The 12,370-nt window shown below is 37.9% G+C and overlaps 1 protein-coding gene across 1 annotated transcript in view; it reads right to left on the bottom strand.

Annotated features, from left to right (window-relative positions):
- SORCS2 (sortilin related VPS10 domain containing receptor 2) overlaps positions 1 to 12,370 on the bottom strand; it is a 574,544-nt gene that overhangs the window by 88,240 nt on the left and 473,934 nt on the right. Inside the window, exons 5-6 of the mRNA XM_061993219.1 lie at positions 11,515 to 11,588; positions 1,285 to 1,349 (exon numbers count right to left, since the gene is read on the bottom strand). Coding sequence (XP_061849203.1) covers positions 1,285 to 1,349; positions 11,515 to 11,588 — 139 coding nt within the window. The remainder of the gene's footprint in view (positions 1 to 1,284; positions 1,350 to 11,514; positions 11,589 to 12,370) is intronic.

Here is a 12,370-nt window from a genome sequence, read left to right as displayed (position 1 = left end):
ATCCCCACGCTCCAGGTTCAATATGACAGTACAAATAATACACCCCCATGTCCTTCATTACTTTTGCAGTGTGATAGGAAATGCATTCCAAGCTACTTTATTCCGTGACTCTTAATTAGAAAAGGCCAAACAGGTATCCTAAATACAAATATTTGGTTTAAAATCTGGAAGCGTTTAAGAGGCAGCTAGAGTCAATCCAAGTTCTCAGGCTTATGTCCAAACCATCACCACAGAGATGTTTGAGCAGGTGCAGCAATAAGCCATTAGAAAGTCTTGCAGCTATTCACAATCGACATGACAGGCATTATAGTTCTTTATCAGACAGGTAGTACAAAGATGCCACTTCCACTCAAATCAGTGGCAATGCTTGTACTGACCATAAGTACACAGTTTGTTGAGAATCCAGCCAGCAGATATTTAATAAGAGTTTTTATTTTCCTGCTGTTTCTGTTAAATGAAAAAAAATACTCCTTCCATCCAGCTCCTGAAGATTCTTCTTATGCTGTCTCTAAACAGAGCAGCTGATAAGGCTGTGTAGGGGTCAAAATGTCTCAGCAATCTCACTGCTAAAAGATACAGAAACTTTCCCATTCAGATTTTAGTGTGATAACTGATCTTTTATGAGAGCTGAAATGAAGAAAAGATTCTGGATCAGGGAAAGTAAAACTGCGTTCTTTACAATTCATTTTTAAGACTGTACAGGAACTTAGATGATCTGATGCAATGAATTAAATTGTCTTTCAAGAGTACAATTGGTAACAAGAAACTATGTAAGCTTTTAGAATCACGGTAATTCTTTAGTACAGCACATTCTGACTGCTAATTTGCTTTTTAATTTCTTTTCCTTTTGAGGTCTCAAAGTATACCGGATAGAGTAACGTAAGGAAATTCTAGGAGACGGTGGTTAGTGCAGTAGGATTGACATATACGATTCATTTTAACAGACGTTTACCCAGCACTAACACTGCATTGCCAGTTTTATTTGGAAATCAGGAAAAAATGTTCGATGTTTAACTGTCAGAATAAATTGCAGTATTAATGGACATTTTCAGTGAAGCATAGCATCTTGACGTCAATTCATCTTAGAACTGAAAACAAAAAAAATGTAAAACATACTGTATTTTTATATAACAGGACAGCTTTGCTGACTACATATAGAGAAAGAATCTGACTGGCACAGTTTCTCTCTGACTAGTTTTAAAAACAATCCAAAAGGTACTTGCTAAAACAAAGAGAAACGACTGCACGCTAGTGTAGCAATCAATCACGTTTTCATTTGCTTACCTCCACTGGGGTCCTGGATTTCCATATGAACTAAATCAGGGTCTCCGTCAACTCCAGCAACAGCCCTGAGAACATAATATAATCAAGTTATGCAGAGCCAGCTACAGAATAGCAATTATGTGGATGGAGGAAAAGAGAGGATTTCATACTAACCACATTTAACATTCTAGCTAGAAAATTAAAATAAACCTCATTTATAATGTCCTATTACCAGCATCTAGATGGAAACTATTTTTTCCATACTTGACATTATGGTGGGGTTTTTTTTATTTCTTTAGAATCTCTTTTACTAAAATACATCTACAAATAGGACCAATTGAAGAACAAAAAGAGGTACGAAATGGGAAAGAAAATTTCATAATCATAAATTGATATATATACATTGATACATGTACAACAGGTATGCACACACTCACATGATCTGGCAAGCACTAGAGGATCTTTTTACAGCTATGTTTGACATTTGAGACTACAAGGCATATTCAGTGCTGAAAGACTTGGATTCAGTTCCTCTTAAAAAGATCTTAAAACTGACACGTGGCTTCCATAATGAATTGATACATCTTTGGTGAGTATATTCAAAAGAGGAGTAGATTCTGCTTTGACAAAGGGAGAAAGTGAAGAATAAATTTGAGAATATGCTGTGAAGGAAATTCAGTCAGAATTGATCAAGGGGCAGTTTAACTTTGAAAAGGTGTAATGGGAATCCAGTCTGATTTTCTCTTGATATCTTCCATGTTAAATATAATCAGCCACAGATGAATTTTCTACCCTCAGGCCTTTAACCCCTCCTGGGAACAGCAGCCCCAGTTGTGCTTTTCTTTTGACTCTTCCATTTTCGTTAGTAATGCAGATTCTACAGACACAGTTTTGAGCTGACAGATGTACTGTCACTAAGTGAAGCAGAATCTGGCCAGAGTTCCGTAGGTACATCACTCTTCACAAGGCTCTCCGTTGGCATGTGTGCTGGTTTTGGCTCAGTTAATTTTCTTCATAGATAGTATGGGATTATGTTTTGGATTTGTGAATAAAACAGTGTTGATAACACAGGGATGTTTTCATTACTGCTGAACAGTGCTTAGTTAGAGTCAGAGTCTTTCTGCCTCTCATATCAGCCCACTAGCAAGTGTGGGGGTGAGCTGGGAGGGGAACAGCAGGGATAGCTGACCCCAGCTGACCCAGGAGATATTCCACACCATATGACATCCTGCTCAACATATAAAACTGGGGAAAGAAAGAGGATTTGGAGGGATGTTCAGAGTGATAGCACTTGTCTTTCCAAGGGACCTTTAGGTGCACTAGAAGCCCTGCTTTCCTAGAGATAGCTGAACACCTGCCTGCCCATAGGACGTGAGGAAGGAATTCCTGGCTTTGCTTTGCTTGTGTGTGCAGCTTTTGTTTTACTTATTAAATTGTGTTTATCTCAATCCACAATTTTTCAGACGTTTACTCTTCTGATTCTCTCCTCTATGTTCCCAGGAGGGAGTGAGAGAGCAGCTGTGTATTTCTTCGTTGCTAGCTGGGGTTAAACCACGACAGCATAGTAAGACAGCAGGGTAAGAGAGCAGATGTGAGCTGAAGACACGCAAAGGAGATACAGTGAGTGATAAAGTACAGTTGAATGCAGGTATTTTAGAAAGCCTATTAAAATACTTAAGAGAAAATGATCACTTTGATATCATTATTAATACTCAAAAGCAATAATGTTCTAACTTTGGATTGAAATTACATCATCCTTTAATGATTTTAATAGCATTAATTTATAAGGAGCTATTAAAACTCCGACTTAGTAATTGGTGGCTCCTTGAGAATGCAGGTCAGGGGGAAGAGACTGGATGATTTCCACTGCTGAATAACAACTTGCAATAAATAATCACATTTGCTGTTTTTCCATAATAAGATAAATGATCAGTCCAAAGAATGATGGAGAAGGGGAGGATGAGCCTTCATCAAGCCACAAGATGAGAAGGAGACTTCTTATGGGAATTTTTTTCTAGATGCATGAAAAAAATCTATTCTACCATTTTGAGGCAACACAGTAAGTCAGAGAAGAGGTTACATTAATTGAGATATGATAAGAATGCACGAGAAGGAAGAGATCTGTGAACTTTTTTACTCTGTGTGCTGTGTTTATTTTCCTAGATATTCACAACACTAAAACAAACCTACTATCAAGTCTGCAGTCAGTTTTTTGAGGGAAGAAAATTGTTTGCCTAATAGCTTATCTTTTGTGCTACACTTCATGCAGCTGAATCACAAACTAACAGAAACTTTAGGGTTGAAATTTTTTGAGGCTCAGCCTGACATGCTGATCAGCATCAATAATGCAAAGAAAGTTTTGAGGTACTTCTGAAGCAACCTTTTTTATCAACCAACCTTGTATTTAATTTAACCCAGCTAGGAATTCCTCTTTCCTCCCTTCCCCTTCTAAACTACTCATACTCCCAGAGGACAGTTACTTCCAAAAGGTAAGTCCTCAATTCCTAAACCAGCTGGAACATCTCCCATGGTGTCCATTGACTAAAAAGGTTTGGTATGATAGCTCCAAGCTGCAGTTTAACAAGTATTTCTTCTCACTGCCCTACCAGATTAAGCCATCCCATTCTGTATCTCCAATCTTGCCTCTCCTTCACTGCCTCAGGCATGCCACTGAACTTACCAGGTCCTAGCAGCAGGAATTGTCTAATTTAAAGGTGACTCTCCAAAGATGTAAGCCACCAGGCTGCCAAAGGAAATAATCATTACACTATACCCGTAGATCTCTAACTTTAGACAAGTGTAACAGGTGAGATGCATCCTTTAAGTGCAGAATTTATCTATTCTGAAATGTACAAATTAAGTAAGCAGGGTATTTAAAAAATATGTTTCGTGGTTTTTATTAATCTAATTGTACAGATAAGCTATGACAGCAGAGACTGTATACTCACTGAAGAAGTTACAACCCCAAGGTCTACTTTTGAATGTCAGCTATGGAGCAGTTTCTGAGCTCCAAAGCCCCTTTATCCAGCTTTACAAACACATACGAATTGTCCCTTCTTTTATTGGAAAAAAGACCCCATATATTAGGTCTGCCAAAGAAATTTTCAGAGATTTAAAGCATAATAATAAAACATATTAATTAAATAAATTAAATTAAATAAATTAATTAAATAAAACATATTTAATGCTGAGAATTTGAAACTATTTTGCTGAAGAATAAATCTATTCATTTCAGTGAAATCTTCTGCCAACAGGACTTCAAAATGAAACACTATTGTTCCACTGTGCTCAAGTCATGCACCAAAGAAAAAGTTGTATGATACTATGCAGGCTAAACACAGTTGAGGTTGTACTAGTGTGAGGATTGCGTCCACACACCCATTCTCAAGCAGTTTACTCTTCTCAGCTAGCTTTAGGATAGGATCTCTTCTGTCTTATAAGGCATAGATGCAGTAGACTGACAAATCCAACAATTTCTTCCTTCCCCTCCGCCCACCCCACCCCACCCCCGTCCTGCCCCCAAATAGAACAAGCACTTTCTCAGGAACTATCTTCTCCATTTCAGCAGGGTTTTTTGTTTGGTTAGACTCTCCCCACTTTTCTTCTCACAATACTTTACAATGGCAATGTTCCCATCTCAGCAATCTGGAATCATTTCTTTGTTAATTTGTTTTATCTGGACAAAGGAAGGCTTGCCACTCAATTTAGGGTTTCAGGTTTGGGTTGTTTTAGCATTTTACAATGAGCCATTAAAATTTCCAATGAAATTCAGGCTATCTTTAATTTTAGAGTAGACAAGTCTTCTCTAAGAAAAGAAATATCTCTTGACCAAGTATATCATGCTGGATAAAGCAAGTGCAACATGTCAGTCCTCCAGATCAGTGTGGCTACAACACTTCAGAATTAAAATAGGCCAACTTGATTGTAGGGTGGTGTAAATATAGGCAGCCTCAATATGTTCCTTCCCTTTCCTGTGAACACAAGTTCTGATTATCTCCCTTGTGCTTGTCTGACACCATGTTATGCCTCTTGGAAAAACTAGTCCTGCAGAAGGTAATTTCAGAACTTTTTTGAGATATTAGTTTTTCTGCTTTGTAAATCAACTGATCATGCCAGCAGTTGAGCACCAATCCTGCAGAAGGAAATGATGAGATAGTCACTTTTGGTGGTGCAGAGGTGAAACTGCCTCAGATAGCATGCTGACTTGGCACATGTCTAGCCTTGTTTGTGTCATAAAGCTGCAACTAATAACCACATGAGAAGCAGAAGAAAATCAGTGCAGATTTGTTGCTATTCAGGTCTGAATTCGGTCTCCTGAGGAAAACCAGAGCACTTTCTTGTGCACACATATATATTTTTTTTAGACTTTGAGGAAGTTCTATTGAAAGACTAGCTGTTGTATGACCTAACTCTTCACATCTCTGTATTAGTACTCTGCCAGGTGATTCTACTGATCTTAACAGCATTACATCAACATGAAAATGGTACAACAGAGGGGAATTAAAAAGCCCTCTGCATCTGACTTGGTCTGTGTATAAATGTATACTCCATGACAGAATCACAGAATTTCAAGGCTTGGAAGGGACCTCAAAAGATCATCTAATCCAACCCTCCTGCTAGAGCAGGACCACCTATATTTTCAAATAACTATGCAAAAATAGAACTCAGAATTTTCTGTTAAGAATTCCTATAATGAGACCTTTAGCATTACTTTAATAATAATTTATTTCTTCAGATACCTCTTTTCTTCACAAAATGTCCCAGTGTTTTCTTAGTCTAGTTGCATGCAGTATTTGAAAAACACCAATACTCACCTCAAATTCAGTATTTGATAATATACATGAATAAACATTACCACTGACAAGTAACACCACTCATTTCAAAATGTGAATCATAAGCATCAGTCTCTTGGTATGGTAATTACGACTTGTATTTTACTTCAAGCAGAAAACGATTCTTTGTTTCCAGTAGTCCAGGCTCATTTTGTCAGGGAATAGTTGTCTGCCAGCACTAATCAATTGGCTTAAGGGCACTGCTCTGCTTAGAAAGCAAGTCAAAAGCACGCAAATGTTTTCACCAAGTAGCTTAAAATGGTATTAACTCTTGTCAACTTCATTTCTCAGTAAGACAAAACTGTGATTTGCTACATACAAGCTAAAAATGTTTAATTATGACTGATTTATGTTTTGAGAAAAAAAAATGTTTGATGATGACTGATTTAAGCCACAGGCCTTCCCACCTTCATATCTGTTTTGAAAGATGTACCTCCATTGATTCAGTCAATACCCTACCACAACCAATGTGTGCTGCAACTTATTTACTCCCTATGCTTAAATGTTTTCTAACAAAAACATTTTTCCTGCCACCTTTATTAAGAAGCAGAGCTGGAGTGGTCATTGCTGTGGGTTGACCTTGGCTAGCCACCAGGTGACCAGCAAACTGCTTATCACTCCTGTTTCTTAAGCGGATAGGGCAAGAAAATAAGATGAAAAGCTCACGGGGAGATTGCTCACCTCTTGCTGCCACAGGCAAAGAAGACTTGACTTGGGAATGATTAATTTAAACTACTGCCAGTTATTAATACAATAGGGTAGTGAGAAACAAAAGCCAAACAAAAAAAAAACCACTTTCCCCCACCTCGTCCTTCTTGCCAGGCTCAGCTTCACTCACGATTTCTTTACCTCTTCCCCAAGAGTAGCACAAGGACAGCGAATGGAGGTTGCAATCAGTTCAGCACATGCCTCTGCTGCTCCTTCATCCTCATAATTGCCCTGCTCCAGGGTGGGGTTCTGCCCACGGGAGATAGTCCCTTCACACACTGCTCTAGTGTGGGTCCCTTCCATGGCTGCAGTCCTTCAGGAACAGATTGCTTCAGTGTAGACCCCCCACAGGGTCACAGGTCTTGTCAGAAAACCTGCTCCATGGGGCCACAGTTCCTGCCAGGACCCTCTCCTGCAAAGACTCTCCATGGAGTCACAGAATCCTTCAGGGGACAACCCCTGATCCAGTGTGGGGTCCTCCCTGCAGGAGGAGGGCTGCAGGGGGATTTCTGCTCCTCTGTGGCCTCCATGGCTGCAGAGGCAGGGCCTCACCATGAGCTGAAGGAGAATCTCTGCTCTGGTGCCTGGAGCACCTCCTGACCCTTCTTCTGCACTGACCTTGGTGTCCACAGGGCTGTATCTCCCATTTTTATCAGAATCTGTTGCACAGCTTTTTTACCCTTACTTAAGTATGTGATAACAAAGGCACTACCACTGCCATTCAGGGGCTCAGCTTTGGTCAGAGATTAGTCTGTTTTGGATGGAGCTGGCTGGAACTGGTTCTGTCCAAAATGGGAGAGGCTCCTGCTACCAAACCTTGGCACAAAAGCCCCATACAGTCATACACACCACACAGAAATAGAAACCAATACCATTGCAAGTGACTAAGTCAAATATAAGAATGACTGCCCACACAGATTCTTGGCTTCCCACACAAGAGCCTTTCACTCACACAAAATTTAATGTTCAAGGCTCAATGAAATCCTCTTTGCATGTCCCTTTCCTTCAGGGCATAATATCACTGAAATCTCCTTTCACCTGGCACTTAAATAGTCAGGAACCTGCTACACTTGACATTAATGACTATGGCTGTGATTGATTACTCGTATGAGATTTCACAATGAGAACAGAGCTTTGGTCCCCTGAGAACAACTGCTATACCCAACTAAACTTGTCATTTTTTATTTTTGTGTTCTCAGCTCTTGTGAAAATAGAGAACCTATAGCTAAAAATAAGAGTAACAGATACCCATAGCATATGATCCACATATCTATAGACAGAGCCATAAAGGAAATGTGCTGGCCCTAATTCTCTAGTAATTACCAATTCATGACTTGGTGTCCTGGGGTATATTTGTGCTGGTGTAGACAGATGATTCACAATCTATTCTTTGCTTATGTATTACTAAGGTCTATTTTGAGAAATCAAAAGGAACTTAACTGGTGCATAAACCCTGGGGAATGAGAAGAATAGAAGCAGAGCCAGAAGAATCCCAAACTGCACTACTCTCTTCTTTTCAAGGATTACAATATAATACACCATCTTTTTTTTTTTTAAACAGCCTTGACACATCATACCAATTACATACCATGTGATATGTGGGTGTTTAATGTTTGGCTAGAGTAGGTCATATCTGTTTGCATTCCCTCCTTCAAGAACACTTGCAAAGCAAATAAAGCCTGGATTATTTTAAAATAGAGCTTATAAACCTACAGTATAAGATCTGAACATAAATAGTTTAAAATACTCAGTCCCTACTGACCTTCCCTTAATATAAATACATAAGATACTCAATTAAATTAATTACATTTATGTTTTCATTGTTTTTTTTTTTTAAAAAGCTTTTTCAGGAAATGCAGGAAATCCTGTTGCTGGAGGCACAGGAAAAAATTGGTTTTAGAAAGCACAAGAAAATAGCATGAGTTACCAGGCTTAAATAAAAATCTTGGGCTATATTTTCAACATCAGTGGCAAAGCTCAACTGAAATCAAAGAAGAAACATCTGCTAAAGTTCTGCCCATTGAAAATGTCTTGGCATAATCAGTCCGTAACAGCGAGACATACCCTCATTTATAGTGAGATGCACGATTAATTTGAATTAATTTCAGATATCTTTAACATATCAGATGTTAGATGTTGTCAAGAAAAAGAATACTGAACTTACCTGCTTAATAGTTGAGATATGACAAAGCCTATATTCTTACACCTGTGAAAACTACACAAATAGCTTGCTTCTATCTAGCACTCCAATATCTCAGTTGATGAAGGTCATAAAGTAGTGAAAAATTTCACATAATGACATACAAACTCCCACTGGAAGGCCATTGTGTCCAACACTTGCAGCAGATTCTTTACACAATGTAATGTTCCATGTGATATTAGAAGTAAAACATATTTATATATTTTATTTCTATGACAGTTTAAGAGAAGGATCATTTGGTATTGATAAGGCACTAAATGTCTGCACCCAAATCCTTGCTGTTGCTGGCTGATACAGTTCTTAAGAGAAATCACGATAGTCTAGGAAAGAGGAAACCAAAAATCTAGAAAATATTTCTAATGGTTATAAATGTGGAGACTCTTAGACTTTATTATTTTTATCTGAGAGGAATGTGACATTTATGTACAATCATAACTTTAAGGTACTGCAGGGGAGTTTTTCTCATTGAAGCTCCAGGATATTTCTCTGATTGTGTCTGAATTATATAAGGAAACATAAGGATTCTGAAACAAAGCAAAATGCAGACTTAATATTAGACAGACACTTGATAGCTTTAATTCTTACGTAGAAAACCACTGACAGATTGCTCAAGTCAGAGCAAATCTGACACTTCTTTCAGTGGTACGGTACATTTTTCATCCTTTAAGTGTGCCAAATATACCTAGACTCAGATAAGAAAAACACTATTAAACAAGTCTGGAAAAGAGGTTTCCACTCTTCTTTGTCACCTGTTAGTGACTTTGATGGTTTTCCAGTCTAATACAGTCGGAAAAAAAAAATCATTGAAGACAGAGAGCCACATGCCCTCCTGATTTACACACTATATATCTTGCTAAGGAAAAATTGCAAACAATGCAGACATTACATTTCTGACCCGCTGTGTTACTTTCAAATGATTATACCCTTTCACATGGTAGTTAAGAGACGTGTATAGTATATCGCCTATGAAACTCCAGCAGCTGTGCAGAAATAAAGACTTCAACAAGGCTATATTTTGCAGGAGTAAGTAAGCAGAAAGTGTCAGGCTGACTCAAGTATTTCAGCAAAAAAGGTTGAGACAAATTAGAGAAAACAGATGGGTGTTACTACAAATCAACTGCAAGCTGGTTTTCTAAAATGATGGACAATAAGTAGGGTTGTGGATTGAATAAGGGGCATTTGGAAACGTGCAAAAGCTCCCTTGATCTGTCCAGGGACAATTATAACAACAGGGTATCAGGGCAGGTTAAATCTTGTTCTTCCAGTACTTTCAAATAGTGTTTAACCTGTCTCTGTATCCCTTCTCTGGGTCACAACCTCCCTTTTGCTCAGCTTCAGCAGCAGAACACATATCAGCACACCTTTGGACTTGTCAACTTACATTTTGGGCCAGTGGTCAATCTATCTGTAGGTACTGTAACAGCTCTGTATGCTTTGTAACCGCTACACCACCAGTTTAAGCAGTTTGGGGTTTTGTTTCTTTTGGTTTTCCCCCTAGTATGGCCAGGATGAGTATCTATTTCAACTCAAGAGAAAAGCAGCTACCTGAATAAGAAGGCTCACAGCATGAATGCCAAACACATCACAAATCTTGCAACTATATCCATTTCAATACTGGCAACACCACTTGCAAACCACAAGATATTGCTGAAAGGTAGATATGGCTCCATAGATGTGTGGTTAATTACACTTTACACAACTGACATGGGTCAGAGTCTTTCTAAAATTAAAATTATTTAGGGAATGGAAGTTTCTAGTATATTATGACTAATTCTGTAATAAAAGCACCAATTGTTGGTAATGATACAGTTATGCATAGTCCATACTTACACACTGAAATAAAATGTGAAAGAGGGAACCAGAAATCAGATAAATGTTAAGTGCACAAACTGACCATTTTTATGTATAAAATTGATTATAACACTATCATAAGGTTAATTTTTGGTGCAAAAGAAGTTATAAACTTTTCAAATTAATTTCATTTTTATAAAAATCAAGCATTGACTTATTCTTCAAAAATTCTGTCAACTCGCTTAAATCACTTCTTAAACACTTGGTATATTGCAAAATACTTCATCGGAAAATGAAATCACTAGATATATGTGTACTCAATAGTTATATTTTCCATCACTTTCCCTAATAATGTAGGTTTATATATGACTCCAGTTAACAGCTCTGATTCAACCTTTTTTAAGAGTGTTATAGACTTCTTTCTGCAGAAAAACTGGTCTCCTTTATAAGGATAATTTCAGCAGTATAACGAAGAGCAACTTCATTGGACGTTACAGCTCTCTTTAAATCTTGGGCTTCATAGATTCAGACCTATAACCCTTATATGTGCTGACACCAGGTATGATCACTGGCCTGAGTACAAATTTGAAATAGCAACGCTGACATACTCAATCTGCAAGACTTGTACTGTCCCCATAAGTACCTCTACAACGTCTTTCTTGGTCAGAATGAAATAGTTTTGCTGTTCATTTTTTATTCGGAAAATATCAAACTCCTTACCAAAAAATATGATCTTTTGAAACACGTTCCTGCAGAAGGATCCATTTTTTCCCCAAGTCAATGGATACATAAACCTAAAAAAGAAAAAAGAAAAATTAGGTGACAGGAAACTGTTAATGTTGAACATCTTCAAAGGCAGACCCTACGTCACTATTAAAATGACAGATTGCACACCAATTTAATAAAAAAAAAAGAAAAGTCATTACCAGGAAGTCTCTACAATTATTTCCAGAGTAATAGCCTTTCATAGAGAAAAAAATTTAAAATACTAACTATAATAAACAAAACTCAGCGACTATGTCATCTTGTTTGCCATGAAAACAATTCACAGTTCATTTTGGGTCACATTCTTTTTTACCTTAGCATGGTTAAGCAGGAAGGATGATAAAAGGACACTTCTCCTTCCCATTCATTGACCAAACAAGCATAAATGTTCCCTTTATGCGTCAAGTCTTAATTTCATCAGAAGTATTTAAGTCAGGAAAGTCAATGGACTTAAAACTCTGCTAAAATAGGATCAAAAGATATAAGAGAAATGCCTAAGAGATCTGATGATGAGAGGTCCACTGAAGGTCTTCCATCATGGATACCAATTTGTGACCTGAGGGAAATGGTCACTCAGCAAAGATGGAAGAGAAGGCCTGGAGGAGGAGAAGGACTCCAGCTCTACCTTCTCTCTGAACAGTTGACCCCTGGTAAAAAGACAAATGCTAATGATATGGATGGATATTAAAAGTGCAGATGAAAGCTATATTCCCCCAGACTAAAATGGGATATAAAATAGCTATTAAAAAATCTCCCTCCTTCAGCATTTGCCTTCATAATGTGTTTCCTCTAGTTGAAATAGGAAATATCT

This window comes from Colius striatus, chromosome 3 (genome assembly GCF_028858725.1).
Source record: "Colius striatus isolate bColStr4 chromosome 3, bColStr4.1.hap1, whole genome shotgun sequence".
Taxonomy (NCBI): Eukaryota; Metazoa; Chordata; class Aves; order Coliiformes; family Coliidae; genus Colius; species Colius striatus.
The sequence above is the reverse complement of the archived record's forward strand: the minus strand, read 5'-3'. Positions and strand labels throughout refer to the sequence as shown.